Genomic DNA, 18512 nt, shown 5'->3' with positions numbered 1-18512 from the left:
CTGGACAGCCAAACTGGCTCTTCATGCCTGAGGCCTGAGTGTTATTCTGGAGATTAAACTTGCTTTAAAAATGTCATTTTCTGAGCTGAGTGGATTCCCTTGCAAACACTGCAGCCACATCAGTTTTTCTCTGCTTTTAAAAATCTGTTGCATGGTGACATGTCAAAAAAACCCCAAAGTAAAAGTTTGCAAGTGACTTTAAAGTTTTGATCACACCGATTTTACTGCAGCGTGGCTGAACTGCAGGAAAAGTGGGTGTTACCAAAAAACTGGAGGCAACCACCACAAATCTGTGGGGTTTTAACTGATCTGAAAAAACTGGTGTCCAAGGAAATACCAAAGAGCAAGATTTGCCACCTAAAAATGATGGGCAATGCACATAATTATAAGTTTTTAAGTTCTTCTCGATAAGTTCAGTCCACTCAGGGTTTCCTAGACAACCCCAGACCCAAAGATTGGGATTCCTCTAGGGATGATGTTGTCTTTCTGGCCAAAGTGTTGATATTAAGTCTGATTTCTTTGATTTCATGTCGTTTTTCCTCAATATCAGATAATAACCTAACAAAAGACATGACCTCTCCCTCTAAACTTTGATTCCCTTTTATTCTCGATCTATCCAAGCTAAAGCAGAATTCCCACTGCAAAACAGCAGCGGGCATCGTGGGGAGTCCACCCCTTGCTCTGGGGTGAATATTTTGATCCCAATTTCTGATCCTGCCACGTTTCAGCCTCAGGAATTCTCCCTGGACTGTCCTTTCCCAAATGCCGAGGTGGTTTGGATCAGAGAGAGAGACACAGGATGGGATTTTGAGGCATCTCCTGCTTATTGCAGCAAGTCCAGGCAGGCCCTGTGAGTGAGGAAATTCGGTGGCAAAGGAGTGAAGGACTGGAATCCACAAAGGACACGCAGAGGGAAATCTGGATCCCTCCTCCACCTCCTCTGCTGGGTTCCTTGTTCCAATGGCTTACACAGAAACTGCAGGTGAGCAGCAAACAAACCCCTCACCTGAGAAACCAGTCCTGCAATGAGGTGATATTTCTTGGATGACGGGAGGCAAAAGTCAGGTCAAATTCTACACATTTACAACAACAAACACGGGAAAATTTAAGCAAAGTTCTCGGCAGTTCACCCAGTTGGCTCTGATCGTTAAAATTGTCTCAGAACAGAAGTTCTGAGAACTTTTTAACTTGGTATTTTTAGTGTCATGCAGGAGTTCAAGCAGTATTTCCTGTTAATGTCACAGAGAGCAGAAGAGCAGAGAGTGGTTCTGGCACCCCATTGACAAGAAAAACTGGCTGGTTTGATTAGGGAGATTCACTGGGCTCCAATCCTCCCCAGTGCTGTCAGTTGTCACTGCCTGGAACAAAACACAGCCCTGGGTGCCCTATTTGGGCAATAACTGCTGAGGAAGAAAATGTCTGAACCAAAACTGGCACTGCCTGTGCCAAGGAGAGAGAGCTCCATTAAACAACAGCCAACAAATTGTGCTCCCACTCATTCCCAGCTGCATCCAAACAGAAACTGTTTTCATCCCAGCAGATTTAGCAAAACCCAGGATGGACAGCCAAGTGTTCTGACTGAGAGGAGGCAGGGGAAAAATGAGGAGATATTTGTGCCTTTTGTTAAATGATGCTGTTTTAATCCTTACTAGGAACAGAAAAAAGCCAAACCACTCAAAATCAGTGCCTGGACATCCATGGGACTGATCCAGAGCTCACTGAAAGCAGGGGAAACGTGTCCAGAGCCTTCAGTGGGACTCAGATCAGGCCCCCAGATCGGCACAAGCATTCTTAGTCAGATTAAATGAGGTGTCCCCTGGGTCACCAGGCAAGCCCAGGCTTGAGCCACGAAGGGACAGACTCAGGCACAGTTTCTGTAGTAACTGCAGCCCAAACCAAGAGCAAACACAGCTCCCCTAAACACACTCTGGCAGGAGCCACCCCTGCAGGACTTTTTGCAGTTTTCCTGCTTTAAAGGATTGAGTACATGGAAATAAAGAAACCAAGTGCCAGTGGCAACCTTCCCTCTGCAAGCCATTTGATTTTTGTGGGTGATGGATGACAGGCAATTCCTCCAGGTAAGCAGCTGAAGTTCGTAGATACTGATACAAAAATTGGAAAGCCTGAGTGATTTCCATATGGAAAAGCATCCTCAGTGACAATCTCCTGAGGGAAAAGCAGCTTGAATTCGTTTGGTCACTGTCCCGGTGGCACTCAGAAGCTGCAGGTGTGAACACAGCACCAATTCCAGGGACCATTAAGTCCGAGGGCAGAAGAAACCTCATACCCGGAGGTTACAAACTCACACCTTTACTTAAAACCAGGCAGTTTCTGTAAAAAGAATTATTTTGGACTGGAGCAAACCAGAAGGTGATTCCAATCAACACCACAAAAATGCTAAGGGTTTGAGTATTACATATTGCTAGAATTTAATTTAAGATTTCATGATTTATTTCATAAAATAAACCTAAAAACCCCAGTGGTGTTGGTCCAGGATGTCCTAAAATTAAATAACAAAGGAAAGACTGCAAAGCTACCTGGGCTTATTTTATGGAGTCCAAGTGCTGTTGCCATACCTCTTTAAATTTGCTGGGTGTTCTCCCTCTGTTTGCATGCCATGATTTGCAGAGCTGAACAAGGCCAAGCAGGGAGAAATGGCTGGGCAGACCCCAAAAACCAGGGGGAGAGGGGCAGAAGGCGAAGATGAGCAGCCTGTGCCTCCCGCTGCGCCAGCAGCACAGGACACTCATCCCTCTGAGCTGCTTCTCTGCCTTTTGGGAATTCCCGGTGGGAATTAAACCAGGCTGGAGCCCCAGGGTCCAGGGATGTGAGCTGGGACTGCCACCGGTGCCACCCCAGCCGGGCTCACCCTCCCCTGCAGCCGCTCGTCCGTGGGCTCAGGATGGAAACTCCGGGTGTGTTTTCCATGTTGACTTTGCCCATGGAAACCTCTCCTGCAACAAAGCTCCCATGGCCAGGGCCACCTGCACGTCCCCAAGTCCCCTGGCCGGGTGGCCATGGTGACAGGGAGTACACAAAGCTCCCAGGCATGGGGCTGACCCACGGCCCCGCTGGGACACTCCAGCCCAGGAGCCCCAGGGGAAAAGATGGGAGCATCCCCAGAGGAATTCTGCCCGGGAAAGGCTCCACGGACAGGGTGCTGTGCCTGGGAAAGGGAAGAGCGAAGAATCCAATCCATTTTTCCCTTCCCATGAAATCGTTTTAGTCTCAATGCTGTCCTTATCAGGATTATTCCAAGGTAAGTCCTCGAGGGTAAGTCCTGAATTCTTTAAGGCATTTATGGAGGGAAGTTGGCAAAATTGTTTCTTGTGCAGACAAACTTCTCCTTGCAAGCTCACAGATTGTGTCTCATTCCTGTTTTAGCTTGATAAATCTATATAAAGCAGCTTTATCACATTATTAATTGCATGCACATCTATCAGACACGAGACATAATTGATGATAACTCCTGACACACTCTCGGAACAGATCTGTTAATTTCTTTATCTGCCTCAAATGAGTGTAAAAGATTGGAGCATTCTGACACCTGTCTGACAGCATGATCTGTGTTCCTGTATTTTAGGGGGCTGGGGGAAGCTTTCTGAAATTCAGGGAAATGGTGCAATTCCACCATCCCTGCTGCTGCTGCTGTCCATGCACTTCATGCTGGAAAACTCCACGTGGAAAGGGCACAAAATCCGTGGCCCAGGACACAGAGCCAAGCAGGGACCAGGGGCAGGTGGGGTGAGCACGAACCTGAGATGCTGCAAACCAGGCACGAGGATATTCCCGTGGAATATTTTGTCTTGCCCCAATTCTGCAGCTGGATTTGCATTCCCACCTCTGGATACAGCAAGAACTCCATTCCTCATCTCCCTTTCCCTTTGTTGGGCTGCCTAATTATTTCTATTTCAGTGTTTGATTGTTTTGCCTTTGCACTCTTGAAAAGATCTTTGTGTTGTGTTTGCTGCAGTTTTTATTCTTGAGAACTCTTAATATGTGGTGTAAATACTAAATATAGATATAAATATTAAATATAGATATAGATTATAGATATAGATATAGATAGAAATACAAATATATCTAAATATAAGTGTAAATATAAGTGTAAATAGAAATAGAAATAGAAATAGAAATACTTGGAATTTAGTAGAATAAGGGTGATATGACCAATATTTTCCATTATTGCCAGTTTCTTATAATTTTAAGAGCATTTGAGGAGATGGAGAATATGAATATAATTATTGGAAGTGCATTCTTTCGTTCCAGGCTTGAATCCATGACTCCAGGAGAAGTTCTTGGTTTGCAGGCAGTGTAGTTAGCTGATTGTATCCCTCATCCCACAATCACTAACTTCACTGCCATCAAAACAAGGCACAGGATTCCCTGCTCCAGCCTCGGCCTGGAAACTCCAAACTTCCTTATTCCTACTGCAAAATCCTCAATAATGTGATTTATTTGCAGCTTTGTTTCCAGAATTTTACTTTCCCACAGCAGTGTGTTGGTAAATACAAAGTGAAATCTTTGATGTCTTGAAGTTGCTGCTAAAATCCTCAGGAATTTTCCTGCACCAAGAATCCTGGTATTTAAATGATTCATTTACTGCATATTTAATTGTTTATACACCCAGACTGGACTAGCAATTTTTTAGGTTGCATCCTTCAGTTTATCTGCCAGATAGAAATAATTTTCATTTGTTTTTCACGTTTTATTAAGCAAGCTGGTAATTGAAGGGAGTTCTGAGCAGTGATTAAATATTAAACTCACTGTAGGTATAAGGTTTTTTTCCTCTGACCGCTTAGCTTAACTAAGGATTTTAATTGGAGAAAATAATTAATAATGCCAGAACTTGCCGGGGCTTTTTTAAAGAAAAGTTAAGGGTGAAAGGCTCTGCCATCAGCCTGGTTGCCAGGCAGTGTAGTTAGCTGATTGCCCAAAGCAACAATCACTAGCCACACAGCCAGGTAAAAAGGTCTGGAAGAATGGGATCAGGAATGTGGGATCAGGAATGTGGGAGCAGGAATCAGGCCCATGGGAATTCTGAGGACACGAGACAGAAGCACCAATGGACAGGACAGTGAAATAAAACAGCTGCTGGATTCCTGTCAAGCCAATTTTCCTGGTGATCCACCTCATTTACAACTCATTTCCACTAAAAACCATGAGGATAAAATGGATTTTTGAGTTTTTTCTTCTCCAATTTGCAGGCTTCAGCTCCCCTTCCGACTGGGCTCGTCTCAGCCTTCGGTCTCTGTTCTCACATTTCCCTCCATGCAGTTCCTGTTGAATAAATGAAATTGAGGCCTGTGGTGGCAGCTCTGTCCCATCCTTGGAGAAGCTGGACTGGAGTGAAAATGGCCTGAAAGAAGATGGAAACTTCTGCTGGAGCCCCAGTTATGTCACTGGTTCATTCGTGTGCCACACCAGCAACGGAGCTGACACAAATAAAGCAAACTCAGGCAAACCATCCAACCTTACAACTGCATTTTCAGCCTGACTCTGCAATTTTTTTCTAATTTTAGTAAAGTGTTCCCCATTTTTAGTGGGAAGCTGCAGCCTGGGTTTGGGAGCCAGGCCAGACAGAGCAATCTGAGGAGGTGCAGGGAGGTGCTGAGCTCTGCAAGCATTTCCTGCGAGTCAGCAATCCCCCTTTCCCCATTAATAATCCCAAAAGGCATCTCATCCATTACCATCCATTAGTCTGCTCTGAATTCTGGCTGCAGCCAGCAACAGTGCACCAAGGCTCACATTCTTTTCATGTTTTAATTTTTTTAATTCAGTGGAAGGTTGGATTTGATGGGTTTGGAGGTGTTTTCCAAGCAGAGATGAAAGCCAGGGTTTGCAGCTTTGGGCAGCCAGCAGCCATAAAGATTCATTTCAAGGAGCAAATGGCTTTATACAAATATAAGACACTCTAAAGACATCCCAGAAGTCCAAGAAAATTAAAATGAATGCACTGGATGGAATAAGAATAATGTTCAGGTTATTATCAGTCATAGGTGTCTCTTAGTGTTCCAATCCAGATTTCAGGTTTGATTCAGACATGAACAAATTCGAAGGAGCAAACCTTGGGAATTGTATGAATCTGGGAAGTGAATGTGGGTTTATCCAACAGATTCCCTAAGCAAGGAGGATCCGGCAGCCTGTGAGGCTCGGAAAGTCCAGGCCAGGCACGGGAGGTAAATGAAGTTGAGCAAGCTAAAAGAGGTTATTAAGGACAATTTTCTAGCTCAAAACCATGAGGAATAAGACAATGTGTCTAAATTTCTCAGTTCAATTTGCCAAAGGAATCTTTACAGCCTGGCCATTGGGGTTTTTTTGTTTTTGTTTTTTGGGGTTTTTTTCCATTGCTGTCTCCAAGTTTTTATCCACTGAAGCACAAAAACAAAGTTATCAAACCTGCTGCTCTGCTCCCTAAAAAGCTCTCAGAAATTGGATTTGAGCAAGAAAGGAAGAATTCCATTTGGGGATTTTTATTATTATCAGTGGTGAACTGTAGATTTACTGATTTATAACGGTTTGGCCTGGCCGGATGTTTATCAGGAGAATAAAATCCAGGAGTAAGAGGTCTGTGTTCCATTAAGGCTTTTCTTTCCTTCTGCTGTAATTCCCAAGATACAAAGCAGAGATAAATGAGTTGAAGGTTAAGAACAAGATATCTGAATTAATACAATTTAATTCCTCAATTGTACAGAGTAGCACTGAAATATTAAAGCTGATAAGTGCAGTGATTCGAGAAATAACCTGGAAAACAAGATTTCAAAAGAGACTTTCAGGAATGACGTCTTCTTTTTGGACATAAAAGCCTCCTTTTTTCCTTCCTCCTTATTTAAGCTTTTAAGTTGGTTCCTATTAAGCACTTCCTCTTCTCAAAGTTTATTAAAATGCTGAACCAAGTCTGCCTGCTTGGCCCAAATTCTGTGCATTAAAGCTGGGCCTGGTTTTTATTTCCCTTTGTCTAAATACTCATATTCTATTTGGGGGGAAAAGATGTCCTGGATATTATTATTATTATTATTATTATTATTATTATTATTATTATTATTATCATTATCATTATTATCATCATCATCATCATTATCATTATCATTGTTGTCATTGTTATTATCATTACTACTACTATGACTACTACAAGAACGACTGTTTTATCCTGTACTAATACATATTATTACAAGATTTAGAAATTAAAAGGCTGTAAGTCTGCTGCTATTTTTCTATACTTTTCTCCTGTATTTTCTGTATATTTTCCCTTTATTTCTCAATAGTGGTCAAGAGAAGGGAATGGAAGCTTCGCCATTTTTCAGAAGTTATGGAGGTTTTAACTTTGCTTTAATCCTGGCTGGGATTCAGAAAGTCAGGAAAAAAAGAGTGGGTGTTGAAGAGTTTCTGTATTTCTGACAGAGCCAGGAAATATCAGAGCCTGTTCCTGTTTCTCAGACACGACACACGCTGCAGAGCCAGCAGCTTTCCAACACTTCCCTCTGGAATTCCTGACTTCTGCCCACCTGGAGTGGGCTGTTTTCATGGCATTTTAAACGACTCTCCTCCCCTTAAAATATAAATTTCAGACACAGCTTCTTCAACCAAACTCCCAATGGCGGCTCAAGGTTTTAACTCTTCTATAAAATCATTGATCTCCTATTTTAAAGCGTCGATCCCGGTTATTCTCTGCCTGAGCAGATTCGCTTTGCTGCTCTGCCCTTTTCCGCGACCTGGGAAAACCTCTTGGAGCCTGAGCCATAAAACGCTGGGCTGGGATGGAGAGCCCGAGCTGCAGGAAACAGGTGCGGAGCAGCTTCCCGGCCACCAGGAAAGGGCTCGGCGTTTATCCCCGTGGGAAGCGGCTCCAGGGCTGTTTTCCCTTCGCAGGCTGCTCCCTCAGGGCACCGTGCGCATCATGCGCTCAAAGCGCCGAGATTGTGGAGTCAATCCCGGGATTTTTCACTTAAACGTGCATTTGGTGATCCTTGTGGCTCCCTTCCAACTCAGAATATCTAGCTTTAGAAAACTGGGATTGGGATGGATCGGATAGATCAGTGTTTAACTGGACCGGCAGGAGACAACAAAGCTCATCCCGCTTCTCCAGAGCAAATCCAGACGTGGGAAAAGCGAAGCAAGAACCTTTTATAAAAATCCCAAATGCCCAGCGCGGGGATGGATCCGCCCGTGGGTGGCTCCTGGCGCTGGCTGCGGTGGGCGGGCGGTGGGATGGGGGCTATAAAACGGGATCAGGGGCATCCAGGCAGAGGGATGAAGGGCTTGGAGCGGGACCCGGGGAGCCGCAGCGAGAGGAGAGGGCTCAGCCCCGGGGCGCTGCCGGTTCCGCGGTGTCGGGGCTGAGCCGAGCCCGCTGGCCCGCAGCCCGAGGAGGAGGAGGAGAAGGAGGGAAGGAGGCAGGGAAGGAAGGAAGGAAGGAGGAGCTGCCGGCTGCCCCCGGTCCCCGCTGGAGCCATGCTGGCGGCAGCAGCGCTGTGCGCGGCCGCGCTGGGCTGCGCGGCGGGGGCGCGGCTGCTCAGCGGTAAGAGGGGCTCCGGATCGCTGGGGATCGCCGGGGATCGCTGGGGATCGCTGGGGATCTTCCCTGCCCCAGAGAGACCCCTGCTGCGAGGGTCGGGATGCGCGGGCACCTGTCGCGACTTGGGGCAGGGATGCGCGTGTCCCGCCGTGGTGCTCGGGGGAAGGTTGGGTTTGATGCTTCTGGGGGTGTTTTCCAACTTTTCCAGCTGATTTTCCCCTCCGCCAGCCCTGGGAAGCTCGCTGGAGTCGGCGAGCGCTGGGGCAGATCCCGAGCTGAGGAGATAAGGGGGAAATACAAGGAATCCTTTCAGCCTCGCTCAGAGCTGCACATTCCATGTCCTGAACTGAGTTCGGGACACGAACGAGCAGTGAAGTCCAGCCAGAAATCAACTCTGATCAGTTTTTCCTTAGCTGAAAGTAATGGCAAGTTTGGCCGATAAGGCAGAGACTTTCTTGCTCTTTTTTAATGAGGAAAGAATGTGTTTGTGTATCAGAAAAGAGCCCGGGTGCAGTTTTCGTGACACTGTTTCTAGAGAGTTGCAGATTTTTAATGAAGTGCTGTCTGTGTTTTCCTTTTGCCTCTCCCAACAGCAGTGGACATTTCCCTCAGAAGAGGTAAGGGGCTTTGCCTTTTTCTCTGAGTGTCAAATTCCCAAGAGAAACACAGACTATGCTAGAAATGTATTTTTTAACAGTGCTATCATAGAAAAAAAATCCTGCTCCTATTGTAATTTCTGTGTAAAGTATTAGCAAACTCCAATTCTGGCTATTTAACTGCTCAAAAATTCCAGTGTGAAAGGTGTTTAAACTCCCACTCTTACAGTGACCAACATAAATCTCCCTTGGAAGGGTTTAGAATGACCTGTCCCTGCATTATCCCTTTTGTTCCAAGCACACTACAAATGTTGCTGAATGTTTTCCTTCTGTAAAAACACATAGGTTAGCAGATTGTGCCTGGAAAGAAATATTTACTGAGCAAAACAAAACTGTTTGTTTCCACAGACTAAATATTGGGACTGCTCTGCTGACAAACACACGAGTGCATCATTTTGGATGATGTGTCTTTTCACTTTGATCTTCCCTCGGAACCAAAACGAGCTGTGCTGCTTCTGCATGACAGAGCCCTTGGCTTGTGGCAGCCTGAAAACAGACATTGTTTACTCCCTGGGCAGGCAGAAACATTGCAGAGCACAGAGCAGAGCTGGAAACTGGGCTGTGGGAACTCATCTTGTGATCCTCAGTACGGACACTGGAAACTGGGAGAGTTTGAGGTTGGGTGTTCTTAAGGAATTATCCCTGTGAGGGTGGTGAGGCCCCGCTTGGCCAGAGAAGCTGTGGCTGCCCCATCTCTGGAAGTGTCCAAGGCCAGGTTGGACAGGATTTGCAACAACCTGGGCTGGTGGGAGGTGTCCCCATGGCAGGGGGTGGAATGAGATGGTTTTAAGGTCTCTTCCAACCCAAAATATTCCGGGATTCTATGACACTGCAATATCCATTACACTATTGCATATGTCCCAAAGATAAATTCTTGCTGTCTCTGCTGGTATAAGGAAATCTCTAATTTTTGCCATTTAATTCCTTACAACTAATAATCACTTTTTAAAGCCTCTTTGAACCCTTGCAGGGGACCTTTGCTTTTTAAAAGGTTGCTTATATCAGCTTGCTCTGGCACAGGGTTTCTCCTTCGGGAGGAACTCCCAGGATCTGCAAATCCCAGAAAAATCACGAGGGAGCTGAGAAGAGCAGGACATGAAAGGACCAACCAAAACTGAAATGCAATGAGAAAAGTTTGGAGATGCCATTTGCCAGTCCCGTAACACAAGAGGCTTTCACGTGTTGTGTTTTCCATATAAACAGTGCAAAACTCATCCAAATCGATGCTTTAGTGTTAATTTTGGTCCTGTTTGGCACAGCTCCTGTAACAGTTTTCTCTCCCTCTCTGCAGGACAGACCGTTTGCAGGCGTGGGACGCAGAAACCCTGCTACAAAATCGTTTATTTCCACGATGCCTCCCGCAGGACCAGCTATGAAGAAGCTCACCTGGCCTGCAGAGCTGACGGGGGACACCTCGTCAGCATCGAGACCCCAGCAGAGCAGAGACTGATTGAATCATTTATCAGGAGCCTCCTGGCTTCTGATGGAGACTTCTGGATAGGGCTTAGGAGGAGAAAGGAGGAGGAGGACAACAGCACAGAGTGTCACAACTTCTACTCCTGGTCAGATGGCAGCTCATCCAAATTTCGGTGGGTACCTGGGAGTGGTGCTGTGACACTGCCAGTGCCTTTAGGAATCAAGGATTTTGTCCAATGAATCCAAGCAGTGCTGTCCCAGCTGTCATTTGTGTTCCTTCTGCATTCATCCCATCCAGGGGGACAAATCACCCTCCTCTGGAGGTGCCCAGGGTATCTGCTTTAGCCTAAATTGATAACTTTTGGTGGCTAAAAGGAGGGGAAAGAACAAGGGGTCTGGCCTTAAAAATCTCTGATTAGGCAGCTACAAATGATGTTCTTTGACTTGAAGATTCCTGCCCTGCAGATGCCCTGAAGTTTGTCCCTGATGTTCTGGGTTCTTCTTCTTGCTGAGGGAATAACATTTTTTTTCCTGTGAGACAGCAAAATGCTGCAGGATTTATTGCAGACACGGAAAACGAAAGTTTTCACAGCACTTGTTAGATTTCTGCCTCCTTGTCTTAGGGAACCACAGGATTTGTCATAATTAAATTATAAAAGCAACAACATTTACACTCATTTGCATCCTTGTATCAGACGTGTAAAAACACCTTGGGATCGTGACCTTTTTGCTCTGGGAGCCCACCAGACATTTCAGTCACTCAGAAATGAACAGATAAAAACTGGTTTTAGTGCCATTTGACATCTTGGAGTCTCTCCCATGGTTCAGATATTGGGGGTGGATAATGGGAAGCTGGAACCCGAATCTGCTGCTAAGAAACAGGCACAGCTTTGCTGCCTTCCATTGGTGAGACACAGCTTATTTATGCTGAATGACAAAGCCAAGGAAAACACCAGGGGAGGAAGGAAGTGAGGGAGGAATAAAGCATTGGAATGGTTGGAAAAACACTGCTTGAAATGGGTGTTCTCCCATGCTGAATACCTTGGGATAGCTGGAATTATTTATGTCCTATGGATCAGCTTGCAGCAAATTCTTGGCATGCAGAACATTGCTTGTTCCGGAATCAGTGGGGATTGAACAATTGGCAAAATCAGGACACAATTTGGAGGTGTTTTCTGCATTGCATAAAACATCTTTTCACTACCAGTGATATTACAGTGCTGCCTCCTTCCTGTGCCCTGCTTGGAAAAGCTGCACAGGTGTCTGGTGGTGAAGCTTATTCTTAGAAAACAGGGAAAAAAACCTATCTGCAAGTCTGTGTTGGTGCATTTCTAGACAGAGGAAACCAGATTCGGCTTCAGCTTTTTCATCTTTTCATTAAATTTTGCAGGCAATGAGGCCAAAAATAGTGATAGATGATTTTGCACAAAATTGTGTGGAGAAAAGTCTGAGTTCCCCTGAGCTTCTCCTGAGCCTTGCAGAGGGATTTCAGTGAGGAGCTCAGCCCTTTGCTCTCTGATCTTTGAACACCCTCCTTGCTGAGCTCTCTGTGAAAAATCTGAATTAAAAGAAGAAATCATTGCATTGTATCACTCCCATTTTCCCCAGTGGATGTGTGGGGCGTGCTGCAATCCCCTTTAATTCTGTTTTCTTCCCATCCAAGCTTCTGGAAGGTGCCCTCAAGCTGTGTTTGTTGTGTTTCCCCAGGAACTGGTACGTGGACGAGCCGTCGTGCGGGGGCGAGGTGTGTGTGGTGCTGTACCACCAACCCTCCGCCCCGCCAGGACTTGGGGGCCCCTACATGTTCCAGTGGAACGACGACAGATGCAACATGAAAAACAACTTCATCTGCAAATATTCCCTGGGTAATGAGTCTCTGTGGGATTTTAAACCCAGTCTCCAGGAGAAGGAATGAGGAGTGCAGTGACTGATAGGGAAACCCTTCCTCAGCCTCACTGGTGGGAGAGGGAGATCTTTAAATTTATGCAACAAATGGAGAAAACAATCGCAGTGTCTCATATCTTTAACTGCTTGTGGCTTACTTAAATTCTCTGGGGATTTTTATGAAGTGTTTGAGGTCTCAGATCGGGGGAGAGCACTGAAGAACAGTGCTCAGGTTGTCAGACTCTCTTCAGGACACTGCGTTCTCCCCACTCATGAGGAAATCGTTCTCTTCTCTTTCAGAGAAGCCAACAAAAGCTCCAATAGAGAATTCCCGAAGAGGTGAGTTGGACGTGTTTGTTTGGGATTGTTTTTTTTTTTTAATGAATGCTAACTTGCAGTGCAAATACTCTGACATTCATTGTCAAGGACACCCAGAAAATATCCTGAGCAAGAAGCTTCCCTGCAGTTTGCACTTTCCCTGTGCTATTCCATGCTCCATCCTGCATGGCAAATCTTGCTGGTGCAGAACCTGGCAGGAATTGAAAGCAGAGAAATCTCAATGTGCCTTACACACCTTTGCAGCCTCTTCAATCCTCTCTCAGCCTCACTTTTTATTATTTTAAAAAAACCCATCTGCAGTATTAATGAAGCTGCTTCTTTCCAGCTATGGCAACAGAGCCCTGGAAGCCAGAATTCCCAGAGGAACGCCGGAGGAAAGGTGCCAATGGAACAGCCGTGGGAGCCAAAGGTAAGTTGTGCTCTCAAAACCTGGCCTCATTTCGAGTGTTTGACCCAAAATGTGGAAGGCCGAATATAAACTACAGCCTCTGAAAAAAAACCTTCCCTCAAGTATTTCCCAGGACAAACCTAAAGAGGTTGCTGTGGCTGTAAAAATGTTCCAAATCCAAAGCTGTGCAAAGTGGTTTGGGTGTGAAAAAGCCACTTTTTATTAAATCCCTTCTGAGTGGCTCAGTTGTGAATGTTTTGTTTGTAAGTCTGTGGTTAACTAGGAAAAACCTGCAATTTCTTCTTATGACCCTGATTCATTTTTACCCCCAGAACCTGTGCAGAACCTTGCCTACATCCTTATTTCCAGCGTTCCCGTGCTGCTTCTCCTGATGGCCATCACAGGCATCTCGTGCTTTTGGCTCCTTGTGAAGAGGTGAGTGGCATTTTTGTGCTCCAAGTGAACAGTGACACCTTGTCCTGCTTACAGCTGATTTCACCATCCTGTAAAATGCTCTGGACAGGAGTGTTTGCAGCCAAAGAAACGCTGCAGAAGTGGTGTGGATGCTCCAGGCTGAGTTAATTTTGAAGTAAAATTCTAAGTAAATCACATTATACCTTTTTATTGTGTTCACAGACATTGCAGGCAGGAAATAATGTCACCAAGATTAGGATTTTGTTGTGTTAACCCTTCTACTTTGCTTATTAAAGCTTTGAATTATCAGAAGTTCCCCTTCCAAAGTGAAAAAGGCAGCAATAGAAATAAAAGGAAAACAATTTGGAGCATATGATGTTTACCAATGTCCTCTCCTTGCTTCCCCTGTGTACACAGCAGCTCTGGGGGGGGGATGCTGGCTGTGATTTTGGGAGTGTCAGGAGTTTTGCTGCCCCAGCATCTGAGCTGGCAGCCCAGAGTGTCCCTCAGCAGGTCCTGCCGTGGGATTTTCCAGGAGTGCAGCCTGGAATGGCACAAATAAGGAATTTCCTGAGCCCAGCTTTACCCAAGGCTCATCACCAAATCACTGTCAGAGTTCTGGTGTCGTTCTGTGCTTTCCTCTGTGCCAAAGCATTTATGGCTTTTCCCTTTTCCCTGCCCTCCCAAGGAGACGGGAGCGCGTGGACGCGGCCCCGAAGGGTGACAGTGCCTGGCTGCCACCGCCCAGGAGGGACAGCCCCAGGCTGGACATTTACAGAGTGATCAATAAGCAATCCGACGCTGACCTGGCTGGGGCCAGGCCTGCCACCAAGAATTCCTCCTTCCGTGCCCAGGAGGGGCTGGGGAGCCCCTGCAGGGACCCCGAGGACCTGAACACCTCCAGCAGTGGCTTTGTGACCCTGGCCAGCACCGAGAGTGGCTTTGTCACCAACGACATCTACGAGCTCTGCGGGGACCGTGTGGGCAGGAGCCAGGAGTCCACCTGGGTGGACAACGAGATTTATGGATATTGAGGAAATGGACCCAAAAAACCCGGTGGGGTTTGGATTTTGAATATCAGCACGAGTTTACCTGCCCTCTCTATGCACTTGTTTAATAATGGTATCGGTGGTGTTTGTCCTGGTTTTGTGTTGTCCCCATATTCTTCTATTTTCTGAAAGAATAGGGGTTTTTAAAGATCCAAACTGAAAAGAATGTACAGATTTTGCTTTGCACCAAGGCCCAGGAATGGCTCGTTAATACCCTCGATTCTTTTTTTGTACCAAAGATATGCCTTGAAACTGCAGGACAATCCAAAATCCTTATTTATTTATAGACCTCCTCCTCCTCTTCAAAGGTGCTAAAAGTTACCTGTAATGTGTGATGAAGCCCTGCTTTCCTGGAGGTGCTGGACAGTGGGAAGTGGGGAGTGAACCCCTTGGTTTGCCTTGCTTGCGTGTGCAACTTCTACCGTGCCTATTAAATTCCTTTATCTCAACCCATGAGTTTTCTCATCTTTACTCATCCAATTCTCCCCCTCATCCTGCTGGGAGGGACTGGCACCAAGCAGTGGAGGGGGAATGACCAAGCAACAGGACCAAAATATTTCACACCTTTTGTTCTGCAGATGATTTTCTGGCTCCAGGAGTACATTTCCCTGCAGAACAAGTCTATGAAGCACCTAAAATGTGCTTTAGTTGCCTAAAGGTTTGCTCTTCGCCATTGCATGAAATAAAAAGGAAAATGAAAAAAAATCGATTTTCCTAAGTTGCCAGGAAACAAAGGTTTGGCAAAAAGATGTTTTATATGTGGCTGAAACAACAACTGAGTGCAGGCATCGCCATGAATCTGTTCTGCCAGAACAGGCAGGAGAAGTTTTGAGATCTCTGAGCTGTTGCCGTCTGCTGCAAACACTGAAATATTTCAGTTGTCACAGCTGCTTCTCACTTCCTTTGCAAGATAAAGCCCCGAAAGAAAAAATCCCTTTAGAAAATAAAAAGGTCTTATAATTGTTTTGAAAATGGCATCGAGTTGGCAACAATTTCTCTGATAGAGGAGAGTGGTCAGGGCTGGGCACTCACAATATCTGGAGCTTCTAATGCAGTATTTAGTGCAAATCAAGCAAAAATCTGTCCACTTTCAGTCTTGTATTCTTGGTCTCCTTATTTTTTTCTTTTTGGCACCTATTAAGCATCTTTTAGGCCCTGAAAAATAGGGAAATGAGAGGGAAAAACTTGTCAGGTGTCAGAGTTTAGGTGTGTAAAGCCGGATTTTGGCAGCCAAGTGTGTCGTCCGGCCTCTTGAGCTGCCCGTTGGACTCAGGCAGCGATCGGAGCGTGCTGGGAGTTATTAATAGGAGGAAATTTTACAAATCCCGCTGTTTGACAGCTCCTTTAGGGCACCGCAGCTGCGGGAGGATGTGCAGGAGCAGTGACCACACGAGGGCATGTGCGCTCCACGTTCGCATCCTGGAAAAAGCGGCTCAGTCCCGGGCTTTGGGAGGAGTTTGAATCCCTCTCCTTGGAGCAGAGCAAAAGCCATCACCGGCGGCTGAAAGCTGCCCTACAAAGGATGGGTTTTGGGGGTGCAGTTCTTCTCGCAGCGTTTTTAAGCCATGTTTTAGTGACCTGAACTTTCCGGCCATGGATGGCTTCGTGGTGGGGTTTCTGCAGAAGTTTTCTCTTCCAAGCACAAAAACCTGATTAATAATTGATTTTACACCAGGATGAGACTCGAAAGTGGGCAGGAAGCAAATAAATGTTTAAAGGTTAAAAACTTCATTTAGAATGAAGTGACTGAGAGTGAGTATTAGGTAATATTCTGTGAAAAAAGGAACTTTTGACACACTGAGTTTGGATGCGAAGAAAAGGTGAAAGAGGAGTGAAATCTGGCAAATGGCAGCTCAGGATGACACCATGTGCTATTCAAGTAGGATTCTGGAAGGCTTGCTCACGTCCCTATCAATCACTGCAAAGGGTGGATGTCTGACTAACCCAAGCCATCAGTTACTCACTGCCAGAACTTCCGAAGGGGATAAATAGAGCAGCAACAGCTCCGTTATTCTCCATGGCAGCCCGAGCCAGCAGCGTCATCCCAAAATGTCACTCCTTGGAGGAATCTCATCAGCAGTGAAGGACAAGCATTAATTTCTGCACAGAGATCTTCAATTCCCTTTGCAGAACACTCATCGCTGTTTGACACAGAACAAAAGTAACTCTTCACAAGGATGAGGCAGCTTCATGTGTAAAACCTGTCTAAAAAGGGAAAGAAAGACACAACTTTGTTCCTTGCGTTCTTCCACTTTTTTTTTTTTTTTTTTTCCCATGGCCAGGCTCTGTTTTGAGCTGTTTGTGTCCACGCTGGGTGTCCATAAAAGCTCTGTGGCTGTTGCTGATTCAACAGGCACGTGTTGTACCATCAGCTTTGGGATGTGCCTTGTTTAGTCAGGGGAACTGAGCAAAGATTCCAGGGGTGATTCCTGGTTCACAAATCAGTCAGAAAGGTACCAGTCCTCCAGCCGGAGATGGGGCAGGGGAGAGGGAAGGACAGGCATGAACTGGGAGAGCAAAGATAGCTGAAACGAGTATGGAATTTTAAAATGTTAAGTGCACACCTAAAGCAGACTCAGTGGACTTAGTCCTGGAAAGGAAATTCAGCATAAAGGGCCTTAAATTTTTTCACATTTTCAACTCTGATGGTCCTCAGACCATTCCACCTCAAAGGGCCCAACAGAGCTTCCAAATCTGCCCAAACCACCTGGACGCGCTCCTGTGCCCCCTGCCCCGGGTGACCTTCCCTCTGCAAGGGCTCTGAACTGGGGGATGCCAGCGCCGAGGGGCCGCTCCCGTGACTTTCCAGCCGCACCGTGGGGGGACAGCGCGGGTGCCCCCGGGGCTGGTGGCGGTGGCGGTGGCCCAGCGCGGGTGCCCCGGGGCTGGTGGTGGCGGTGGTGGCGGTGGTGGCGGTGGCCCAGCGCGGGTGCCCCGGGGCTGGTGGTGGCGGTGGTGGCGGTGGCCAAGCGCGGGTGCCCCGGGGCTGGTGGCGGTGGCCCAGCGCGGGTGCCGCGGGTGCCCCGGGGCTGGTGGCGGTGGCGGTGGCCCAGCGCGGGTGCCCCGGGGCTGGTGGCGGTGGTGGTGGCCCAGCGCGGGTGCCGCGGGGCTGGTGGCGGTGGTGGTGGCCCAGCGCGGGTGCCCCGGGGCTGGTGGCGGTGGTGGCGGTGGCCCAGCGCGGGTGCCCCGGGGCTGGTGGTGGCGGTGGTGGCGGTGGCCCAGCGCGGGTGCCGCGGGGCTGGTGGTGGCGGTGGTGGCGGTGGCCCAGCGCGGGTGCCGCGGGGCTGGTGGTGGCGGTGGCCCAGCGCGGGTGCCGCGGGGCTGGTGGTGGCGGTGGCCCAGCGCGGGTGCCGCGGGTGCCCCCGGGGCTGGTGGTGGCGGTGGCCCAGCGCGGGTGCCCCGGGGCTGGTGGCGGTGGCCCAGCGCGGGTGCCCCGGGGCTGGTGGCGGTGGCGGTGGCCCAGCGCGGGTGCCGCGGGGGTCCCGCGGGCCGCTGGCGCTGGCGGCGGCGAGGGGCGGGCGCAGCCCCGTTGCCATGGCGAGGCCCCGCCCGCGGTGACGCGCGCGGTGACGCCGGTCGGTGGCGGAGGGGGCGGCGCGGCCCCGGGGGCGCCGCGCGGAGCCGAGACCCGGAGCCGCCGCCGCCGCCCCCCGAGCCCAGCATGGTGATGGCCGAGCCCCGGCGGCCCCCGGCGCTGCTGCCCCGCGGGCTCGGGCCCGTCCGCGTCGGCTTCTACGACATCGAGGGCACGCTGGGCAAGGGCAACTTCGCCGTGGTGAAGCTGGCGCGGCACCGCATCACCCGCAGCGAGGTGGGCACGGCGCGGGGGGCGCGCCCGGGGGGCTCGGGGG

The 18512-nt window shown here is 48.1% G+C and overlaps 2 protein-coding genes across 10 annotated transcripts in view; both read left to right on the top strand.

The window, feature by feature from the left end:
• The first annotated feature begins 8264 nt into the window (after positions 1 to 8264).
• Positions 8265 to 15256, top strand: LAYN (layilin). 6 transcript variants are annotated; one of them, XM_068994880.1, is made up of 9 exons: positions 8460 to 8518; positions 9109 to 9132; positions 9520 to 9757; positions 10463 to 10760; positions 12295 to 12452; positions 12772 to 12810; positions 13136 to 13219; positions 13531 to 13633; positions 14301 to 15256. In XM_068994880.1, exons 3-9 carry the CDS (start codon positions 9571 to 9573, stop codon positions 14644 to 14646), a joined length of 1215 nt encoding a protein of 404 aa, XP_068850981.1. In that variant the 5' UTR covers positions 8460 to 8518; positions 9109 to 9132; positions 9520 to 9570; the 3' UTR covers positions 14647 to 15256. The 6 variants fall into 6 exon arrangements, with proteins under 6 accessions (XP_068850980.1, XP_068850982.1, XP_068850983.1 ...); XM_068994879.1 differs by lacking the exon at positions 9109 to 9132 and having other exon boundaries at positions 8265 to 8518; XM_068994881.1 differs by lacking the exon at positions 9520 to 9757 and having other exon boundaries at positions 8265 to 8518.
• Positions 15257 to 18250: 2994 nt separating this feature from the next.
• SIK2 (salt inducible kinase 2) overlaps positions 18251 to 18512 on the top strand; it is a 29488-nt gene continuing 29226 nt past the window's right edge. For 3 of the 4 annotated variants that reach the window (XR_011146614.1, XM_068994921.1, XM_068994920.1), the window contains exon 1: positions 18251 to 18472. Coding sequence is in view for 2 of the 4 variants with exons in the window: in XM_068994921.1 (XP_068851022.1) it covers positions 18323 to 18472 (150 nt within the window). In the remaining 2 variants the exon portion in view is untranslated. The remainder of the gene's footprint in view (positions 18473 to 18512) is intronic. The other variant, XM_068994922.1, reaches the window with a different exon arrangement.

The sequence above is a fragment of the Aphelocoma coerulescens genome, chromosome 24 (genome assembly GCF_041296385.1).
Source record: "Aphelocoma coerulescens isolate FSJ_1873_10779 chromosome 24, UR_Acoe_1.0, whole genome shotgun sequence".
Classification (NCBI taxonomy): domain Eukaryota; kingdom Metazoa; phylum Chordata; class Aves; order Passeriformes; family Corvidae; genus Aphelocoma; species Aphelocoma coerulescens.
This window is presented reverse-complemented; position numbering and strand designations above follow the sequence as displayed.